This window comes from Eutrema salsugineum, unplaced genomic scaffold (genome assembly GCF_000478725.1).
Source record: "Eutrema salsugineum unplaced genomic scaffold, Eutsalg1_0 scaffold_1, whole genome shotgun sequence".
In the NCBI taxonomy this organism is placed as follows: Eukaryota; Viridiplantae; Streptophyta; class Magnoliopsida; order Brassicales; family Brassicaceae; genus Eutrema; species Eutrema salsugineum.
This window is the reverse complement of record NW_006256909.1, coordinates 11868054-11890464: the sequence shown is the minus strand read 5'-3', so window position 1 is coordinate 11890464 and position 22411 is coordinate 11868054. Positions and strand designations below refer to the sequence as shown.

At 35.4% G+C, this 22411-nt stretch overlaps 3 protein-coding genes across 3 annotated transcripts; all 3 read right to left on the bottom strand.

The window, feature by feature from the left end:
- Positions 1-4311: 4311 nt before the first annotated feature.
- LOC18028821 (BAHD acyltransferase BIA1) lies at positions 4312-5786 on the bottom strand. Its single transcript, XM_006414461.2, has one exon. The coding sequence runs from the start codon at positions 5760-5762 to the stop codon at positions 4434-4436; it is 1329 nt and encodes a 442-aa protein (XP_006414524.1). The 5' UTR covers positions 5763-5786; the 3' UTR covers positions 4312-4433.
- An 8321-nt stretch (positions 5787-14107) lies between these two features.
- On the bottom strand, positions 14108-16419 carry LOC18028820. The gene is made up of 7 exons (XM_024149038.1): positions 16294-16419; positions 15969-16183; positions 15757-15860; positions 15406-15666; positions 15305-15310; positions 15032-15225; positions 14108-14617 (listed from the first exon to the last, which is right to left on the bottom strand). The coding sequence occupies exons 1-7, from the start codon at positions 16417-16419 to the stop codon at positions 14108-14110; spliced, it is 1416 nt and encodes a 471-aa protein (XP_024004806.1).
- A 1527-nt stretch (positions 16420-17946) lies between these two features.
- LOC18028819 (BAHD acyltransferase BIA1) lies at positions 17947-19481 on the bottom strand. The gene has a single exon (XM_006414459.2). It carries the CDS (start codon positions 19430-19432, stop codon positions 18098-18100), a length of 1335 nt encoding a protein of 444 aa, XP_006414522.1. The 5' UTR covers positions 19433-19481; the 3' UTR covers positions 17947-18097.
- Positions 19482-22411: the final 2930 nt, after the last annotated feature.

Below are 22411 nucleotides of genomic sequence, written 5' to 3'. Positions count from 1 at the left end.
TTTGAAGGTAGACACGACAACCAATCTCCTTTTGAAGTTGTCTATGGGTTCAACCCTCACACGCCTTTAGACCTTACTACTTTGCCACCAGCTATTTACTCAAGCGCAGAAGGAGAAGCTAAGGCTGACTTTGTGAAGAAACTGCACCAAAAGGTTAAAGAGAGATTGGAGAAAAAGAACGAAAAGGACAAAGCAAGAATTGATAAAGGGCGCAAGGAGGTTACCTTTGAACCAGGAGAGTGGGTGTGGTTGCACATGAGGCAAGAAAGGTTCCCACAACAAAGAAAATCCAAGCTTGCACCAAGGGGAGATGGGCCATTCCGAGTCTTGGAGAAAATCAACGACAATGCATACAAACTGGAGCTGCCAGGTGAGTTTCATATCTCTCCTACTTTCAATGTTACTGACTTGTCCCCTTATGATGCAGGTGAATCTGTTCTGAGATCAGAACCTTTGCAAGAGGGAGGGGATGATGAGGGCATAGAAGCACAAGCTCCACCTATACCAGCCGTGAGACAAGGGCCAAGAACAAGATCCGGAACTAGAGTCTTGAGAGAGGAGTTTAATCAAGCTATTGAAGCCTTACTTAGCATCCACGAGCAAGAAGACTCTTTGTACCCAAGCTTTAAGGCCACAGTCCAAGAAAGAAGCCTGGAGGAGCCTAATAAAGAAGAAGCTTACCTGATACAAGATCGCCCAACAACTGAATTGCCACTTCTCCGACCCAACAAAGAAGTGTCCTTGTTCAGCATCAGCATCATACCAACTTAAGATCATCTCAGCCGTCCAACCCACCAAGGTAAGAGAATGAATACGTTTATTTACTTGCCTAATATGGATTTTCTGTCTTTGGTTTGTTTTACAGGTTCTATTCATAGTTTTAAGCTTTAAAAGTATTTCTTAATATCTTTTAGTTATTGCACGAGTCTGTATTGTTTTCTTAGAGTCCCAGAAGTTGTGTCCTTATTATGTAATTTGCTTCAAGTCCCCAAGAAGGGCAAAGCTGCATTGGACTCTCTTATAAAGTCCCTTATAAGCAGCCGTGTATCTTTTACCCTACTATCAATAAAATAACGCAGTTCTTTCAAGCTTTTGTCTTGTCCTTGAATTCTCTGAATTCGCTTAAGAGTTGGTGTTTGATCCTCCTCTTGAGAGTTGGTGTTTGATCCATCTCTCGCCGGTCTTATCAAGGTTCAGTCCATAGAGCTTTGTGGCGACCCTCATTCCACCGTTTGCATCACCATCGTTTCATCCCTTGACTCAATCAGAGAGAGTTACACAACCAACTGATCGAGTTCCATCCTCTTATCACATCAACTTCCATTCCTTCTTCTTGTTGAGAGAGTTACACAACCAGCAACAAGGATCCATCCCCATCTATAGGCCCGTGCCTATATCACAGATCTATAGCAAGAATGATATATTCTTTTGGGATCTTAATGGTCTTGCTCTTCGCCATTACCAGAGAAGCAATAACATACAAATACACTAACCGCAACCTGTCTTCACGCCTCCATTTGTTTACACGCCCAAGATACTCATTTTCTATTTTAGATAAAGTAATTCCACATTTGCTTCTCAACAACTTACTCCAGAACCCGCCATTATCAATCCAATCACTGAAATCACAAGTCTCATCGTCTTTCGTGTTCAGGCCAGTAATCGCATGAAATTCTTGCAGAGAAAATCGAAGATGTCTCCCCACAAACACGAACCATAGCTCGTGTTTCTTGTCGGTGATGAGCTCCTTACACAGAAAGCTATGGACTAGTCGCCCTGAATATCCTATGTTGTTCTCGATAATTGACAAAACAGGTCCAAAGACAGGGTCTAGCAGAACTCTACAGTATTCGTCTGGAAGTGCTTTCTTAACGAGGGCCATTGTGTTAAGAATGCATCGATTGTTGATCTTGTCAATATCATTCACAAAACCAGACTCGAAAAGCAGTTTCGGAAGTTCCTCGTCCATACCTACAAATATATGCGACAATAATCGAAATTAGAATCAATCGCTTGCTTTACATGGTGAAATCAATAAGCTATTGTGATCAATTGCTAAAAAAACATACATCTCATCGTTCCATTATAATAAAAAAGCTATTGTGATCAAATGCTAAAAAATCAATAAGCTATTGTGATCATACCCATCATTGTTCACTTTCAAAATTTTCTTAATCACTCCTACGTACCATTTCTATTGAAGACCTGGAACAATATGATCGACAAGAACGGAAGTTTTTACAAAAAATAACAAAACTAAAATAAACTACACTTGATTTGTATAAGTTAATGACAAATCCTTAATTGTTTCACTTCTCACGATATTTTTATTTGTGTGCAGATTTCATCAAGTTACAGAATTCAAACATATATCATCAAATATGAATTTTAATATAATCGCTTATGCTAAAATTACAGAAAAGCATGAATTTCACCTAAACACAGAGAAACAAATGTCAAAACCTTTTCCTCAAAAGGATTGAATTCAACTAAGGTGGAAAATTAAAAAAAAAAATTAAAACAAGAGACAAAGGGTAATCTTACCTCAATTGACCAGCAGTATCCCAAATCTTGGTAGCGAACTCAACAACCAAAAGTGAACCTTAATACAACTCCATTACCAACACATGTCGATGACTATTGTTTTTAAATTCTGTTCATTCAGTTGTAAAAAACCATATGAAAATCTTTGACTAAACAACAACAGCATAATCGTTTAAAAACATCACACAACTTGTAAATCTTTGAAGACTAGCTCATTTAGTTATGCCCAGAATCAAAATTACCAAACCCAGAATCACCAAATTACTATAAACAATAGGTCAATAGCCCAAAGCAATTAGGAAGGTGCAGAACTCAGAAATATGCGACCAAAATACATTATCATCAATACATCGTCCAATCATAACGACACCAGCTGGTCAAAGTTGGTATAATATATTTTTCTTTTTCTTTGGGCGAAAAGGTAAAGAAGATAAACAGACTATAGTATCTTATAATTTGACTAATTAATTGTAACTTTTGTTACTTGATTTAACATGTCTGTTTGATTTTTTTGTTTCTTATTTTTAAATATGCATCAAACTTACGTTATGCTATCCTTGTAATGAACTCTCTTTGCTAAAAAAAAAAGCTCAATATCTAGTTTAGCATAATCCCTCTAACAACCCCTGTCGATGACTATTGTTTTTAAAATCTGTTCATTCAGTTGTAAAAAACCATATGAAAATCTTTGACCAAACAACAACAGCATAATCGTTTAAAAACATCACACAACTTGTAAATTTTTGAAGACTAGCTCATTCAATCATGCACAAAATCAAAATTAGCAAACCCAGAATCAACCAATTACTATAAACAATAGCCCAAAGCAATTAGGAAGGTGCAGAACTTAGATTCGAAATTAGCAAACCCAGAATCGAAATTAGCAAACCCAGAATCAAAATTATAAAACCCAGAATCATTCATGCGGCTATGAACGAAATTATAATCATGCATGCAGCTAGAAACAAAATATGAATCATGCAAGGTAGTAAAAAACTGTAAATCAACAAAACCCCCAAATCAATTGAGAATTTGTAAACCCTAGAATCGAAATTGAATGAGAATACTGAAAGAAAAAGTGAGGAATACGACAAGGCAGAGGAGAAAGAAGAAAACATTAAGGGGATAATTCCAATTTAAATAAAATTAAGTTCAAATCTAATACAATTTTATTAATTCGTAATTAAAGGGTATAATTGGATTAAATTTAAATTAAACATTAAGGGGACAAATTTTATTTAGAAAACATTAAGAGGACAATTCCTAAATCAATTAGCATTATAAAACTAATTATCCCTAAAAAAACTTTTAATTACTCTAGTGAATCAATCAATGTAGACTTATCTTCTATTGATTCTCAAACTCAGTTTCAACTGGATTTTTAAAAAACATGTTTCCAATCTGTTTTCCCGCGCTTCAGTTTCTGAAACGTTCCAAAATGGGAAACGGAACTTGGATGAAGTTTGATGTTTGGAACGTACGGGTGTAGAGAGCAAGGCCGCCGGTATTAATAATAATAGACGCAGCTACAAAATTAGGACGCTGGAAATTTCAGCGGCAGCTGCGACTCCTCTCGGTGGTTAATTTTAACAGTCCGGCGTAAACCCATCGAGATATTTAGCTACGTCAGCGTCTTTTTTTTTTTGACGCACAACGTAGACGCAGCGTTTGTGCAACGAACAGGCCCGACATAGCTCCTAATCCCCGACACCATTTGGCTTTTGCTAATTAATTACGTTATTCTACGCGGAGAATTATATTCGGATATAATGAAAGCTTACATGATTTTCTTACAAGTCACATTTGTTTATTTGATATATAGTACACCGATTCGATATACCCAAATATTGATCAAGGAAACAACGGTTTGATATAAATTATTGCAGAATTTAAACCAAGACATTAGGATTCATGACAGCAAAGGCGAGCAGCTCTGGGTCTTGCTCGAAGGACGACATGTTTTCTTCGGGCAGTGTGACCAACGCTTCAATTCCTTGTCCGTCTTTGGAATCGATCAACACGGCTAAGTTGTCGAAAGCGGGAGATACATTTCCCGCAACCCAAACCGGAGATCCCCATCCAAAATTGGCTTCGTAAAGTGGTAATTTGCACCAGCTACTCACGGTGTAGGGTTCATGAGTCTCATAGCTCATCCTCGAATAATTACTAAGCATCAAATTTGCTAGTTTAGAACCGATCATCGAACATGACTCATCCTCGTCTTGGATCACAATTTGTAAGTCCTCCCCCTTTTTTCTCAAGTCTCTAACTGCCTCTTCAATTTTCACTTCCCGTTCTCCATCACTACTCAAGACCACTGAACAGAAGATGACATTTCCCATTAGGCTTTCTGGCAGAAGGGAAGGTATCTTGCGGCGCAAGTTAAAGGGTTGGATCAACAGTTTTAAATCACAATTATCTGTCTTTGAGGATGCAGCAGCGACGAAACACTTCCAGAGAAGGGCAGTGACGCTCACCACCCGCGTAGGTGGGGATACAGAGTCTACACTAGCGGCTTTGGTCCTGAGCTCATCCAACTTAGACGCAGCGAACACGAATCTCTTCGTGATGCTGCGTCTCTTGTTGGCTTTCTCGTCAACTGGAACCTTAAAGGCCTCATTGGCTGGTGGGTAGAAATTTGTAGAGACAAACTCGGGACACGCCACGGCTGCATCGGCCTCTCTTCGAGCTGTGGCAGACCAAGTTTTTATGAAAGTGGAGATGGAGGCTGCGTCGGCTATTTTGTGAGAGATGCAGACTCCGATGGCCATGCCACCGCATTGAAAGTAAGTGGCCTTTACAAGCAGGAGAGGCCATGTAGCAGCAGCCTCGCACGGGTTGCCTACAACATCTAGAGGAAGCAACTGTTGGAGGGCTTTGAAATCTGGGGGTGTGAGAAAATCAGAGAGAGTGTAGTTATTGACATAAGCATCAACGAAGATAGCTCCTTCGTCGTTACACTCTACGGTGACTCCGTTAATTCTTCCGGCGAGAGGGTAGAGTTTGGTCAAGGTTTGGGACATCGAAGTCTTGAGTTTTTGGGAAGTGTGTTCTCGTGAGATCGAATCATCTTTGGTGTAAAAGAGAAAGGCGACTGTGTAAATGGGAGGGAGGATGTGATCATAAATAGATAGTTGGAGAGTTTTGAGATCAAGAGGAGTTGTGGAAGATGGTTTTACGATTTCTTTAGTGATTGTTTCAACCTTCATCATTTCCATCGATTCTTCTTCTTCTTATTCCTTGTTTTTGCTAATATGTTGTCTCTTCTTTAAAGGATAGATAAGTACTCCTTTATATAGCTAGTCTACTCCTCTTATAATTAATAACTGTCTTATAATGACTATTCTAATTTAGATTATTCTAATTAAAAGAAGATCAATAATTTTATGTGATTTGATGAATCATTATAATTTTATTAATAAATCACCAAGAACTAATTTACAACATAAATAACATAGACAAATATATGATTCTTTTTCTTGAATGCTATTTATTAGAATTAGATTACACTATATAGAAAAGGAGATTTTTCGCAAAAAAAAAAACAGATAAAAGTGGGCAAATGGCAAATAAAGACTTAAATTATAAGACTATGACATTGTGTGTGTAATACTGTTGAAATGCTGTGATTTTTTTTCTGGCCATTTATTTGCCATTTGTCCACTTTATCTATTTTTGCACTAATATGTTCATTTTATGTTCATTTTTATGGCAAATTTACTCTAATAAAAGTAGAAGTTTGAGGCTCGTAAAGGTATCCACATCAGCAGGTTTTAATTTAGTTTCAAGTAGACATGTGGCATTCTTAAAAATTGTGAAATCGTAGCTTAATCGACAGTTATTTGCAAATTGCCACGTCAGCAAGTTCACACCCACGTAAAAGAAAAGAACTCATTCCTAATTAGCCGTTTTAATACTTTCGTTTCTTCTTCCAAATTCAACGTCTACCATTTACCAAGACTAAATGATACCTCTTCGTATTCTACATCCACAAATATTGATTCCAACAAACCATACATATGTTATTGTTCTTGGAATGTCTTCTAGGATCGAAGAACTGTGAGGTTTGTACTTTTTGCTTCATATATACCCAAAAGATTTTCATTCGTGGATTTCTAATTTTGTGACCAAATCATGTAGACAAGTGAAAGGTATTGAGAAGAACGGCGAGAGGTTGTGGAGGAAGAAAAGAAGGGATCATGCGGCATGCCAGTAGAAATTTTAATACCATGGTTAGAGACACTCAACTACATGATATAAGTGGTGAAGATGAAGAAAAGAAAGAAGGTTCCGACTTTGAACCCTAATTATCTAATTTTCAGATATTCAAAATTGTTATGTAACTTCATAATTTGTAAATAATTAAGGATTCCAAACCTTGCTTATGACAGAGAAGGGGGTGCCGATGACTAAATGAGAAGGTCAACTCTTCGCTGATTTCAAAATTAAAACCTTCATCTTTTGCGTCCTTCGACTTCTCCCTTATTTCAATTTCATCTTTCAGTTTAGGGTTTCAGTCAATTTTGGTATGTTCACATAGCATTTTTTTTTTCGAATATTTTAAGAGAAATTAGATACCCTAATCTCTTGGAAAAATAATTCAGCTGGCGCACACATAAAAACGATTGAATATTTTAACTTCTATATGTTATTGTAGTTTAACTTCACGGTGGTATTCTATGTATTGTAGTGCTTAGCATCTTGAAAAATAATCTATAATTAACACGTATTATCTTTTTGTTTGTTTGCAGCGTGTATTATAAACGTGACGGTAAAGAAGCATGATTTAAACCACTCTCCATCCTCTCCCCAGCCTGGTTAGGACCCAATCAAGGGATTTTTTTTTTTTTTTTTAAAAAAATCTTACAAAAAGAAAGAGGATATTTTAAGTTAATAAGTATGTCACAAATATTCTAGTTTTGGCTAATATATGAAGTCATGGCTGAAGGTCTGAACATCTAACTCTCCAACTTCTGAATTTTAGTTCATAAAAAGTGATCGTAATGTACATATTTAATGGAATATCATATCCACAGATTTAGTGTTTTGATGGTCAATCAAGATTTGAATTCGTATTCTCACTTAGATGCTTATATGGTTTTAACTAATGTCTATGTACATAGAGGTGAATACAAAAAGCTATTAACAGCAATCCAATCAGCTCTAGCAACGTACAATATCAAAGTAGGCTTGTTACCTCTGTTAGCTAACAAGCCTACAAAACATATTAAATTTGGTAGCTTTCCTTTCTTATATTTGATGTTGTAAAGTTTCTGAGGGAGCTTTCCTTAAGTTCCTTTTGGTTCATCCTGGTCTCCATCCTGAGCTTGAGTTACCATGTCTGAAAGTACGAACAATAACAATAAATTTTGAGTGCATGGTGATGATAGACGATATCATACCTTTGGGTAGTTTAATTAGAGAACATGAAATTGTAGTTGTCCGAGGTGTGTATATTCATCCTACCAGTTTGTGCATCTCTTTATCTTTCATTACTTACACATCACAGAAATGTTAAATCACTATGCATGAGAGTAACAAGCCGCAGATTGTGGTTTAAGGGGTATAAAAGAAAAACAGTATCTTCTGGATAAAATAAAAAAAAGTTATTGTTCCTCTCAGCCAGATTTATAACTTATCATTTTCATGTATTTCTGTTCTTCAATCAAGTGCTTACCTCACGCCCCGACTATAGAAAATTGAAGTAAGAGTCTTTTCCAAAACTATGTGTTTTTTTTTCAAATGGGAAAAGCAAACTATGCTTCATCTTTTTCTGTCTAGACAACCCTTTTGCTGATCTTGGAATATATTCAATTAATAATGTATGTAACTATTATTTTTAAAGAGTTTGGCATGGTTCGTGCTCCATTAGAAATTTAGTGTAATAAAAAAACTACTTCTTGATTGTGAAAGGATAATCGTGGTTTAAATAATATAGTGGGATGTGATTGCCCATAAGTAAAACAAATAATGAGCCAAAAAGTCTAGCGTAACTTTATTAAGTACGAGCTGCTGAGTTATTATGTGATGTGTGAATCTGATTTACTTTGACTTAAAAAAAGTATGGTATCTCATTTGTGTAAATTATACTATGATATAACAGAAACAAACTATCTCCTTTTATTAGTGTAGATTAAGGGTTAAAACACAAACTTTACAAAACGTTAAAATAAACTGTGTAAGAGAAAATTGTTAGTACACAGATTCGTAGGACAGTGTGTGATAAGACTACAAATGTAAATTCAATTTCATAAATTACAATATATTGATTATTGACGTTTGTCGTTGTATATATAGAGATATCGGCTTATAGAGCTCAAAACCTTACTCCCGTACGGGTAACTAAATGAGTCAGCGGCTCCATAACCAAATGGGTCAACGGCAAAGAAAACCAAAATTAAGTTTTTCTTACATATGTTCGGTAGAGATTATGTTTTTAAAATACAAATAGACATTTAATAAATTTAAAAAATCTTATTCGAATACATATTATCATCCAAAATAAGCAATTATTATTAAATTTAAAGTTATTTTCTTTTATCAAAATAATCTGCGCGTAGCGCGAACCAATTACTAGTAAAGAAGAACGACAATCAGTATTATTATGTTGCATAATATAGAATACCTTCTATTGTTTCCTTTAGACAAAAAAAAATTGTTCATAAACTGCCATTGAAAACCTGTTGAAAATATTTAATACTATGTAAATAAATTATTATAATATGTTGTTTTACTATGACAAATATGTTTTTTTTTTAACTGAATTTTCTATTGATATTAGAAAGTGAAATTACAACCATGCGGACAAAAAATTACACCAACACATGGACAAACAGCAACAAGCTGCACCAAAAAGCCACCACAAGCACAACAACAAAAAAGAGAAGTCAAGGGGGCTGAAAACCCGTAAACCAAGATGTTAAGAGAGAAACAACCGAGGGAAGGTTCCGTTGCGCACGAGATAGCGGGTCAAGGCGGCATCGGAGAGTCAGTTGTATGTCAGCAATGAGAGCAGACTGAGGCTTCGAGGAATTAGAGTGAAGCCTTGAGTTACATTCGCGCCAAATGGCGTAAACCGAAGCTTGGAATAGAAGCTTGATGATCAGGGAGATGTTAGGGTCTCTAACCGGGTCCTTAATCCATCTCAATCCATCCTCAAAAGCGATAAGAGGAGAGAGATGGGCTTTGTTCATAAAAAAGGACCAAATTTCCGAGCTATATATACAATCAAAAAACAAGTGCTGCTTTGTTTCATCAGCAGAGCTGCATAGGAGACAAGAAGAAGGAACATGGACACCCCAGCTTTGCAAACGATCCCGGGTATGCAATCGATTCCTAGCCACCAACCAGGTTAAAAAAGTATGCTTAGGAATCATACCTTTGAACCAAACTGATGTGGACCAGGGAGCTGAGATGTTACTTGGGAATAAGCTGGCCCAAGTATTCCTTGCAGAGAAGATGTTCGTGGGAGTAGAATTCCCCACTTGCCACAAAAAGGAGTCGTCGACTTCGGATTCAAGAATAGGAGCTAGCGGAGGGAGGCATTGTTTGAGGAGACCGATGATGGGGTTACGGCTTCTAGAAGTAGCCAACCACCAAGAGCCGTCGATGATCGCATCTCCGACAGAAACGCCAATGGAGAGGCCAGAAATTTGGGGGCCAGTGTCGCCTGTCAAATCAATAATCGGACCTAGACCCGTCCAATTATCACTCCAGAAGTTTGCAGTAATGCCTGAGCCAATCTCACACACGATGAAAGGTCTGGCGACTGAGCGAAGCTTGCAGAGCTTTTTCCAAATCCAGCTGCCAGAGTTACGAGGGTCTAAGTCCCAGAAAATAGAGTTACCAATGAGATTAAGTCTGACCCACGAAACCCACAGGGAGCCACCCGACGCAAATATTAACCATCTCAGTTTAAGCCCGAGGACCAAGTTCCAGTCAGATAATCTCCGGAGACCTAGCCCGCCACTAGATTTCGGAGAGCAAACTGAATCCCAGCTGACTCTAGCACCTTTTGCGTTGTTGGGAGCCCCATTCCACATAAATCCATTACACATCCTCTCAATGGTAGATATACATTGCTTTGGGAGAATGAAAATGGAAGCCCAGAAAGTAATAGTGGAGTAAATGACTGATTGGATCAGCTGAAGCCTGCCCGCGAATGACAAAAGACGAACAGTCCAGGAGTTGAAACGCTTTGTGAGCTTCTCTATCAGGGGCTGATAATCCTGTTTCCTGAGTTTCTGAGAGGTGAGAGGGACACCGAGGTACCTAACGGGGAAAGAGCCCTGGTTAACCCCGGCGTTAGCAGCCATAAGCCGACCCTCCTCCAAATTTCCACCGTCAATGAAATCCGCTGTTTTTTCCTTGTTAATTGATGCGTGTCAACTGCGTGAGGGAACAAGTTTTACCCTTAACAAAAACAAATGAAAGCCGCAAGTGCACAGCTAATCAGTTGTAGTATTTAGGGATCGAATCCACAGAGATTTGTGTGCCTGGTATTCTTCTACGGTTTCTAACTTTATGTCTAGACTAGATTGTTTTTAGAGGTTGGTTGTTTGTCACGGATTAAACTAAAGCAAAAGAAAGCAAATAAATCTATCCTAATGAACAAGTAGAAAAATCGAATGGAAAGCAAATAGAGTAAGCAAAATATTGAACTAAGGCAATTAAAATGCAGATCTAAATAAGCAAGTAAAAATCGATTGGTTTGTAAACTATGACTAAAAACGCTGAGCTTTCGGGAACTCTACAGGGATCATAATCGGTTTTGACACTAGGGTTAATAGATTGGGATTGACGGATATCGATATATAGGGTTCTAGAGCTAGAGTACGGCGGTATGACTACGTCACTGTCGTGATCATAACCAACTGTTTCTCGCAACCTTGACCAGTAGGTTTCCACTCTGGCCCTGGAAGGGAGAGAACACAAGAGCTGCACAAGACTCGTCAATACTCACGATCTCGCTGCAGGTAGGTTTCCACTGCTACAGAAAAATCGCCTGTTTCATTCTAGGGCTAATACTTAATGAAAACTTTCGCAACATTAACTATCTAGATCAGATACTAGGTGATCAATCAAGCATACATGCAATAAGAACGAGAATAAACAGAGAACAAAGTTAAAATCTCAGATCTATAAACCTAGATGTCTTAATCGATTATGAGAGACCCTTTCAGGAACCCCAAACCCAACTCGGGATCTACTCAGACATAGCTGAGATCGACATCATCATTGGTTTTAATAAAAGTAATCAAAAACAGTAAAGAAAATAGATGAAAGAAAGCTTATCTATTGAAGAACTCAGACTTGAACAATCTTCTACAAAAATCGCATAAAAACGGCTAAAGGAAAAGGGTTTCTGTAAAGTATGAAGGGGTAGTGTCTAAAAACGACCTAAATGACAAGTATTTATAGTCTTCAATACTCCATGGTCTCTAGGGTTCCGGAATTGAGGCTAAGAAGACTTTGGGCTTCAGAAATGTGGGCTTTAATTCGGAGTTGGTCGGCCGCGGTCGGGAATGACGTGACCGCGGGAAATAGGTGGCTGGCCGTGGTCGGGAGGCTTATGACCGCGGGGAATGGGCTGGTGGCCGCGGTCGGGTGACTTGCTGGCCGTCTTCGAGTGGCTCCGGAGCTAATGGAATATCTTGAGATCCAACCGTTGGAATGTCTCCAAACCAAGCGCATTTGAAAGCTGGTTGATTCTTCTATAAGTTGTCCAATTTTGAGGGTGATCAGACGGTGAGAAGGTCTTTGTATCTCCATGAGAGTTCTGACGGTCTGCATTTATCCAAAAGAGTCTTTTTTGTTCCAATTTGTGCCTCTTTAACCCAAATTACCTGAAAAGTCTTTTAAAATCCGAAAACATAGAAATCCTTTGAAAACTTTTGAAAATAGAGTAAAAACACCTGTAAAAAACATTAAAGTGATCCATAAAAATGGTCAAAATCCGGTGTTATCATTAATACAAAGTCCAGAAACGATCTTGAAGTCTTCCAAAATAGATAAGATACCGTGCACGGAATGGTCTGATCCATCAAAGAAGACCAACACGTCATCCGCAAAACTTAAGTGAATAACGAGGGGTGCCACACACAAAGGATGAGTAGAGAAAGTACCATCAGAAGCTCCAATGTCAAGTTTCTTGGAGAGGACATCCATTGCAAGAACGAAGAGAAGAGATGACATAGGGTCTCCCTGGCGGATGCCCTTCCTGCCCGGAAAGTAGCCAACAAGCTCGCCATTAAAAGAGATGCTGTACGAGGGAGAGGATATGCATTCAGATATCCAGTTTATGAAAGCCTCCGGAAGCTCAATAGCCTTCATGATATTGATAAGGAACTCCCAATTTAAACTATGATAAGCCTTCGTAAAGTCGATCTGAAGACACCCTCTTGAGCAATTTCGGGACTTGTGAAACTCGGTGACTAACTCAGACGCTAACAAGACATTCTCATATAGAAGCCGACCTTTGATGAAGCCGACTTGAGATGACAAATATGTTAATAGCAAATTATTATATAATTTAATGGTATATAATGAAAAACATTTAGAAAATTAAATATGTTTTTTGTCACAACACTACAAGAAAAAATGGATATTATTCGCATACGAAAACAGTTATTATAGGAGTATAGTAGTTTTTTCCTAAATGCTATGACAGCGCGTAGCTATAATAGTCTCCCCCATACAATAACGGTTCTACGTATGCTATTATATATTTGTCTATCATAGCACTAATCGAATGCTTTAAAAAATTTAGACCTAAAAAAAAAATCTCTTAGGATATGTATCTCTTTGACCTCTTCTTTCTTAGGATACGTTTAAAAAATTTCAAAGCATTCGATTAGCGCTATAATAGTGTACGTAGAACCGCTATTGTATGGGTGAGGCTATTATAGCTATCATTGTCATATTATTTATGAAAACGCTATTTTACCTCTACAATAACTATTTTCGTGTGTTAAGAATACCTATTTTTCTGGTAGTGATTAAAGGAAATATAAAAATATTGGTGACTACGGGACCCAAGTCTGTTCCCTGAAACTGTAGTTTAATCTTCATATTTTAGTAAAAAAATTCTGGATTTGATTAGTGGAATTGGAAATATATATAAGTAAAAGATGACGATCGATTAAAATTTAAAATCACCTTCCAGCGCCATGGGTTAAATACGAAAGGATCCTCATACTTATTTGGATTGAAATGGGCATTAGGATAGCCCATGAAGGTCCAACCCGCTGGAACTGTATATGCACCGACTTGGATGTCATGATCAGGTATTCTACACTGTCGGCACCGTGTTGTAGAACTATTTTTTTGTTGGAGAGATATAGATCTTCAAGTTTGCTTTCGTGGAAAAAAAAAAAAGTTTGCTTTCGTGGGGATCTAAGACGAGATTATAGTTTGATGGGGATTTGGTGTTATATGCAGTGGCGAAGCCAGAAATTTTTTTCATTGGGGGCATAAATATTTAAATATAAAAAATTAAATAAATAAATATTTAAAAAATCATACATAAAAATAAAAATAGTTTATAAATATTATTAAAACCACCTTACAAGCATACTCTACGTTGAGCCATGGTTTGAAATCTCTTCATCACTGTTTCATTTGTAACTGATTCAAACAACTCTTTCTCAATAAAACAAACAAGACAATCGCTTAAAAATTGATCTCCAATTCGATTGCGAGAAGTTGTTTTCACAAACTTCATTGCAGAAAAACATCTCTCAACTGTTTCTGTAGCAACTGGTAAAGTCAACACCAACTTCAATAATCTGTAAACAAGAGGATGTGCAAGATGTTTCTGTGTTTCCACCATCAGACGCGAAAGATCTCCAAGACTTTTCAAATTGCTAAATCGTTTATCCTCTTTTACATTGTCAATGTAGATGTTAAATTGCTGCTCAAGAGAAAAACGCTCAACAGAAGTAAAATCATCTGGATAGAACTCAACCAACTTCATCAACTTATCTTTATCAAACTGCTTGAATGAACTTGTGGGACTTAAAGAAGCCATGCAAATAAGGAGTTGAGTGTTTACTTCAGTAAAACGATCATTGAACTCTTGCAGCTGCAAATCCAGAACAAAATTAAAACAACTGATCTTGTAATATTGTAAATTGGTTGTGTTGGTTCTCTTTCTTGGCCTTCTGAAATCAACAAACTCATCTTCCATCATGACCATGTCAACGTCATGTTTCTTACAAAAAGAATGAACCTTAACCATCAGTGAGTCCCATCCATCATCTCTAAACTTCTGTAGTTCTCGCTTTGTAGATTCGACCAACGAAACAGCATTGAGAATGTCTTGATCTTTTGTTTGCAAAGCCATGGATAAATTTTCAGTTAGCCCCAAGATATGCAACATAAAATGCATATAGAACACACAATCAAATGTGTGCAAATAATTAGCAAGACCATATGCTTGATGTTTCTTCGAGTCTTCAATGCCTTCAGTTTGAATAAATTTAAGCACCTTAGTAACTATTGAAAATAACTCGACCAAGCGGAACAATGTCTTATGATGAGAACCCCAACGAGTAGCTGCTGGCCTTGGAAGAGAACGATCTTGATTCTTTCCTTTCCCTGTGCTAATTTCACCATCATTGATTTCTTTTTCAATTTCTTTTCGGTATATTTCTTGAAACTTATCTTTTCGTTTGTACGAAGCTCCAACAACATTCAACATTGTAGATATCTTATCGAAAAAATCACCAACTTCAAAATGTTTTTTCGCAATTGCCACTACAACCAACTGAAGTTGATGAGCAAAGCAATGAACATAATAGCCTGAACTGTTTTCCCTTAGAAGCAAAGACCGGAGACCATTAAATTCACCTTTCATGTTACTCGCTCCATCATAACCTTGACCTCTTATATTTTTCAAGCTCAATCCATACTTAGCAAACAAATCATCTATAGCATGCTTGAGAGTCAAGGAAGATGTGTCTCTTACATGAACAACACCAATAAATCTTTCTTTGATTGTTCCTATCTTATCGACAAACCGAAAAACAACAGCCATTTGTTCTTTATGTAAAACATCAGCAGATTCATCCACCAATAGACCAAAAACACCATGATCAATTTCTTCTATAATAGATTTCACAACTTCTTCTGCAAAACAGTGTACGATATCCTTCTGAATCGGAGGAGAAGTCATTTGGTTATTTTTTGGAGCATTCTCCAAAGCAACCTTACCTACAACCTCGTTCTGTTCTGCTGTGTATTTCAAGAGTTGTTTGAAATTCCCTTTATTATCAGACTCTACTGACTCATCATGAGCACGGAAAGATAATCCTTGTCGCAACAAATATCTAGAAGCATCAATTGAAGCATTTAACCGAATACGATACTCATTTTCTGCCACATCATCTTGTTTATAAAAAGCATGCTCAATAGAATGATTTTGATTCATCAAAGAATCACACTTCTTAACAGCAATATTATGAAAGCTATTCATAGCACCCACATGAATAGCTAATCTTTCAGATTTATTCCAACTAGAAAAACCTTCGGTCACAAATGCATCATTCCCACCTTGTTTTTGTATATCATCTCTAAACAAGTAACAGCACAAACAGAAGGCTTTATCTTTCGATACGCTATACTCAAGCCAGTTAGCATACTGATCAAACCAAGCTGGATTAAATATTCTAATGATTTTCCTATCATTTTTTTTGAAAAATTATGACCATAAGGCTTACAAGGACCTCTATCAAGATATTTGCGTCTTACCTCATCTCTTTTATTTGGATGATATTCCAAAATCTTTTTCCGTTTAGCAGGATCCCATGGCAAATCATCCAAATTACTCTCAGTCTCAGATGTTGAGGCGGATTTTCTTTTCAAAAACTTTTCCATCAACTGAGAAAAAAATAATTGTGTTACTAATTTAAATTAAGTTAAAAAATTAACTAAAATAAATAATTAAACAAATATATAAGACTTACTAATTGATTCATAGTATGCTATTTTTGCAGTGATGTTTAAAACTCAGATTAGATCGGTTGGTTAAATCGGTTTAATTAAAAACCAGCTAACGATCCGATCTAAATTAGCTAGTAAAATCGGATTTTTAAAAACTTTAAAAATCCAAAAAAACCAATTAAAACTCCGTGAACCGATAATTAAATCGGTGGGCCAAATCAAACCAAAGCAATGTTTGATCTACCCGAGTTCCGTTTGATTTAGCGGAAGCTCTTTAAACGTAGGCTTTTATGTTTTAACTTTTAAGCCCAAAAAAATTATTGATGTTGCTAAAATAAAATAAACTATATATATGCAGCCTTTATTAGAATTTGTTTCACTAGATGTCGATGTGGAATTCTTCATTTTTTATCAATCACGTTTTTTTGTTTTTATTAGTAGCTTCAAGCTTGTGTTTGTTTGTTTATTGGGCTTAAGGGCTTAAAAATCCAATTTTATTAGTTTGTGTTTAATAAATAAGAGAATGGGGGCATATATAATTTAATCAATGGGGCATTAAAACTGGGCTTTAATAAGTTGTTCTAATTTTTAAAAATCCACTGGGGGCCAATGACCCCTAATAACTTGTAAGTGGCTCCGTCACTGGTTATATGATAGTTCTCGTGTGGAAATAGATTGTCTACCCAAACAAAATATTGTATTTGTCTGAACTACAACACGGTTTTGAACTAATTAAAACCAATTTGCAGAGAACTGGATGTTTAATATTATATATTTAATATTATATATATATATATGGTTTCTGTATATGGTTTTGTCATATACTATATTGACCATTTGGGTGAACAGACGTCTCAGCGAGAATCATGAAAGTAACAGACTAACAGACAACTCCATGTCTCCACCACATGTGGACAATAGTGACCGTCGTCTGTTACGGCAGGTCCTCTGCCTCATTTTACGGACTTGCATTGTTGGAGTCTGATAATTTTTAATTTTATTTTGGGGTCAAATCTGGAGTCTGATAATTTTTTATTTTTTGGGTCAAATCTGGAGTCTGGTAATTTTTTTTTTTTTTGGATCAAATTTGGAGTCTGAATAATTTAATGTTTTGATGATGGAGGAAAATGTTATACGTATGATGAACTCGATGGTATACAATACATATATGAAAAAGTCGTTTGAATCTATGGAAAATTTTTAATAAAAAAAAAACTTGAATTTTGGAAGAAAAATCTTGAGGTCTTCTTCCAAAAAAAAAAAATCCATTAGCTAGGCTTTCATTTATGTAGTTTTCATTCATTTCTAAAAAGGTAAAAAATGTCGTAACATCATTGTTACTATTATGGAAATCATGGATATAATGATATTGGACCATTAACTTTTAACACAACTCTTTTCATGATAACATCTCATCTCCATTAGGCTTTTTGTAATTACGTTTTAACACACGAAGAATTACTTAGATAGAATGGAACTTTATTTGCTCAAAAAAATAAATGAAAGCTTACATGATTTACCAAAAGGTTACATATTTTGTATCACATCTTGAAGACATTTATTAAATGTATCCAAATTTTTATTAAGAAAACAACAGGTTTGAGTGCAGGATCTAGACTAGGACACTAGGATTCAGGGAAGCAAAGGCGAGCAGTTCTTGGTTCTGTTCAAACGACGACATGTTCTCTTCAGGCAGTGTGACAAACGCTTCAATTCCTTGTCCGTCCTTGGAATCGATCAACATAGCTATGTTTTCTAACGTGGGAGCCACATTTCCAACGACCCAAACCGGAGATCCCCATCCAAAATTGGCCTCGTAAAGTGGTAACTTGCACCAGCTACTAACAGTATAGGGCTCATGAGTTTCATAGCTCATCCTCGAATAATTAGTAAGCATCAGATTTGCTAGTTTAGAACCGATCATCGAAGATGACCCATCCTCTTCTTGGATCATAATTCTTAAGTCTTCCTTCTTTTTTCGTAAGTCTCTAATGGCCTCTTCGATTTCCACTTCCCCTTCTCGACCAATACTTAACACCGCAGAAGAGAACATGATATTTCCGATTAGGCTTTCAGGGAGAAGAGAAGGTATCTTGGAGCGCAAGTTAGCGAGCTGGATCAGAACTTTGTGATCACAAGTCGTCTCTGTCGGTTTTGAGGATGCAGCAGCGACGAAACACTTCCAGAGAAGCGTAGTAACGCTCTCCACACGCGTAGGTCGGTCAACTGCTTCTGCACTAGCGGCTTTGGTTCTAAGCTCTTCCAACTTATACGCACCGAACACAAATCTCTTCGTGATGCTGCTTCTCTTGTTGGCTTTTTCGTCAACCGGAAGCTTAAACGCCTCATTGGCTGGTGGGTAGAAATTAGCTGCAGCAAACTCGGGACCGGCCACAGCGTCTCCAGCATCTCCCTTAGCCATAGCAGACCAAGTTCTTATGAAAGTGGAGATGGAGGCTGCGTCGGCGATTTTGTGAGTGATGCAGACTCCTATGGCCATGCCGCCGCATTGAAAGTGAGTCGCCTTTACGAGCAGAAGAGGCCATGTAGCAGCAGCCTCGTAAGGGTTGTCTACGGAGTCTAGAGGAAGCAATTGTTGGAGGGCTTTGAAATCTGGGGACGTGAGGAAACTAGAGAGAGTGAAGTTGTGGACACGAGCGTCGACAAAGATAGCTCCTTCGTCGTTACAATCCACGGTGACTCCGTTAATTCTTCCAGCGAGAGGGTAGAATTTGGTCAAGGTTTGGGACAGAGAAGTCTTGAGCTTTTGGGATGTTTGTTCTTGAGAGATCAAATCATCTTTGGTGTAAAAGAGAAAGGCGACTGTGTATACGGGTGGGAGGATGTGATCATAAATAGATAGTTGGAGAGTTTTGAGATCAAGAGGAGTTGTGGAAGATGGTTTTATGATTTCTTTAGCGATTGTTTCAACCTTCATCGTCTCCATCGATTCTTCGTTCTTTTTACTTTTTTGTTTTGTTTTATAAATATGGTTCTCTCTTCTTTACAACATATAGAGAAGTACTCAATTTATAGCGGTCGTTTACTCCTCTTATAAATAAATCTTTATGCACATAATCAATTAAGACCTAATCAACAATCTTTGCATTTTAAAACATAGACAAAAATATTATTCAATGACTATTTAGAAAATAAGAACTGTATCTTCATCTATATATGAACACTCAAGCGAAATTAATTAGATCATGTATTAAATATCCCATGGCAGAAAAATAATTGTTAATTTGTTAGAATTTTCAAGATATGGGAGGCTTTGGTATGGTGACAGACGCAAGATAACTGTGAGCACAATGATTTTTTTCAGTGCCCATAGTGACGGCTGTAGATGGAAATATTTGTCATATTAATTAAAGGTTCTTTAAAGGATGACCCCTCACGGAAAAACTTATCTTTCTGTTCACTCTTTCTTATTTTAGCCAATAAAATATGTCATTTAATATTATTTTAAATAAAAATATAAACTTAAAAATCTATATACTTAGTTGTGTAGTGATTTGCTGATATGTCGCACTCACCGCGAATTTCACAGTTTTTTGCTTACGTATCAATTTCAAAATGAATTTTGGTTGCAAAAAAACTGTTTAGCCCTATTATGTGTTATTTTTTTATTGTTTCTTATCTGATGATGTGTAAAAAAAAATTTAAAACAAACCAATCTAAATTACTATTTTTAATTTCATAATCAATCAAACCATTTTTAAATTTATATTAAACCAAAATTTTAAAAAAAATTAGACAAAATTTTGTTTTAAAAACAAAAAAAATAAACAAAGAATATCGCTAATTATTATAGTGTTTACGATTTCTTATGTTTATAGGGTTTTTGATTTCTATAATTTTATAAAACCAAAATTTAGTAAAAATCTAAAAGAAAGTAAAAAAAAAACAATAAATGAAATCTATATGTCTAATGAAATATCGTTAATTATGATATCTATATATGATTAGGATTTTTGATTTTTTATCTATATACCCTTTTGTTAAAATCAAAAGCTTATTTGTAAATTTTGGATTTTTCTAACTTAGAATAGAGATAAAAAAAAATTAATGTTCTTCAAATCATTTCTTTATAAAATTATTCTTGGTAGACATATATAGCCCACGCGAGGTGTGGACAAATTAACTAATAAAATATTAAAACACTTACTTAAATATTTTATAAAAATATGTATCTTTATATATAAATAAATAATATATATAGATCTTTTTATATATTTCTAAGGTCCATGATTTAGAATTCAGGATTTAAAAATTAAAATTTAAGGTTTAGTTTTTATTTCTTAAATTTTTTAGGTTGATAGATTAGAGTTTAGAGATTTGGGTTTAGTTTTTATTTTTAGTTTCTTAAATATTTACATATTATAATTTAGAGTATAATTAAAATTGAAAATTTAGAGATTAGGGATTAAAATTCTGAGAATAGAACAAATAATTATATAAAAATATATGTTGACCCAATATTAATTATAAATAAAGTTTAATATTATGTTTGGGTTCATTTGTTTTATTCTTTTTTATTTATATTTTTAATTTATTTTATTTGTTTAATTTTAATTATTTATTTTTTATTTCTATTTAAATATAATATTAGATGTCACATTCTTAATAGTTAAAATAAGAGGGGGTGAATAAAGTGATTCACTCCTAATGGTGAACCCAAAAAATTTTCATATAAAATATAGAATTAATTTTCGTTCACGTACTTTTAGTTTTGTAAAACTACAATTTTCGGTTAGGTTAATCAAACTATTTAATTAGTATCGTATGGAATGGCTATAAAAAAAAAAATCAATCTTGTAATGCATGGTGGGAAAGAGAATAATAAAAAACAAACTAGGCCATAACTTCGAGTGAATTTCCAAAAGCTTTGTCAATTTTTTTTTTTTTTTGTTAATCCGAAGAATCAAAAACTAAAACTCAGACTAGTTCCTTAAGATCCATAGAAATCCAAGATTTCATGCAATTGAAAACGTTTACGGGAGGGCAAGATGATTGACATTGTGGTATGAAGTTTCAAACTCTACCAAAGAAAAGCATTCAGAGTGATACTTTAACCATTAGACCATTTTCATACAACAAACAAACAAAAATAAACATTTTTACCAAAGAAAAAAACAAAAATAAACATATGGGTACAGGCCTAAATTAAACCATGACATATATATATGTGTGAAAAACCGTCAAATATCCCCTTGTAAAAAGTGAGGGAGAGACTAGATTCCCATAATTTTAAAGAAACTAACACTAATATATATATATATATATATAAATTGATATATTTTTAATTTTATGGTTTTTCAATATATATTTTTTTCAATTCATTAACATATCTAATATTTGTTTATTATATTTTCTTAAAAATTAAATCATCTCTACATAATACTCCTTTAGCTATAATTAAAGGTCTAATTCAAGCAAAATATTGAGCTCTTCCACGTTGTTTGTAATAATATTTCAATCTTTGATTGTCTGGTAGATTTTCTTTTTCAAGTACTTAATATAATAATGCCATAAATTCGAATGAGGTAAATGCTTAGGGCAAGTCACAATCTTCTAGTGCCAATAGTGTGCTCTGCTAGAATTTAATATAGTAACGTGTTTCAAATTTGCTCACCAAGACATGATAGATGTTAAAATCTAAAGGGACTAACATTAATATATAAAAGATTTGTGTCAATTCATTTATTTTCAATTAATTTTGAATTAAAAGTCAATGAAACTTAACATAGTAGTAGAGCTTACAGATAAATAATATACATTTTAAAAAAAAAAATAATACAAATAATAGAAGTCTAGATGTTAAGATTGTATTCGGACCTGAAATGAATAATGTGTATTCTCTTTCTCAAAAACAAAAACAAAAATAGAAGATGATGAATAAACCGGAAAGCTAAGAATTCGATCA

Bases quoted from the DNA above. Each gene is read 5' to 3' on its own strand.
- LOC18028821 (XM_006414461.2), bottom strand. From the start codon at position 5,762: ATGGAAATGATGAAGGTTGAAACAATCACTAAAGAAATCGTAAAACCA.
- LOC18028820 (XM_024149038.1), bottom strand. From the start codon at position 16,419: ATGGAAAAGTTTTTGAAAAGAAAATCCGCCTCAACATCTGAGACTGAG. The intron at 16,184-16,293 runs GTAAGACGCAAA...TGGTTTGATCAG, and splicing joins ATCCAAATAAAAGAGATGAG to TATGCTAACTGGCTTGAGTA. The intron at 15,861-15,968 runs TCAAAATCATTC...ATATTTGTTGCG, and splicing joins AAGTGTGATTCTTTGATGAA to ACAAGGATTATCTTTCCGTG.
- LOC18028819 (XM_006414459.2), bottom strand. From the start codon at position 19,432: ATGGAGACGATGAAGGTTGAAACAATCGCTAAAGAAATCATAAAACCA.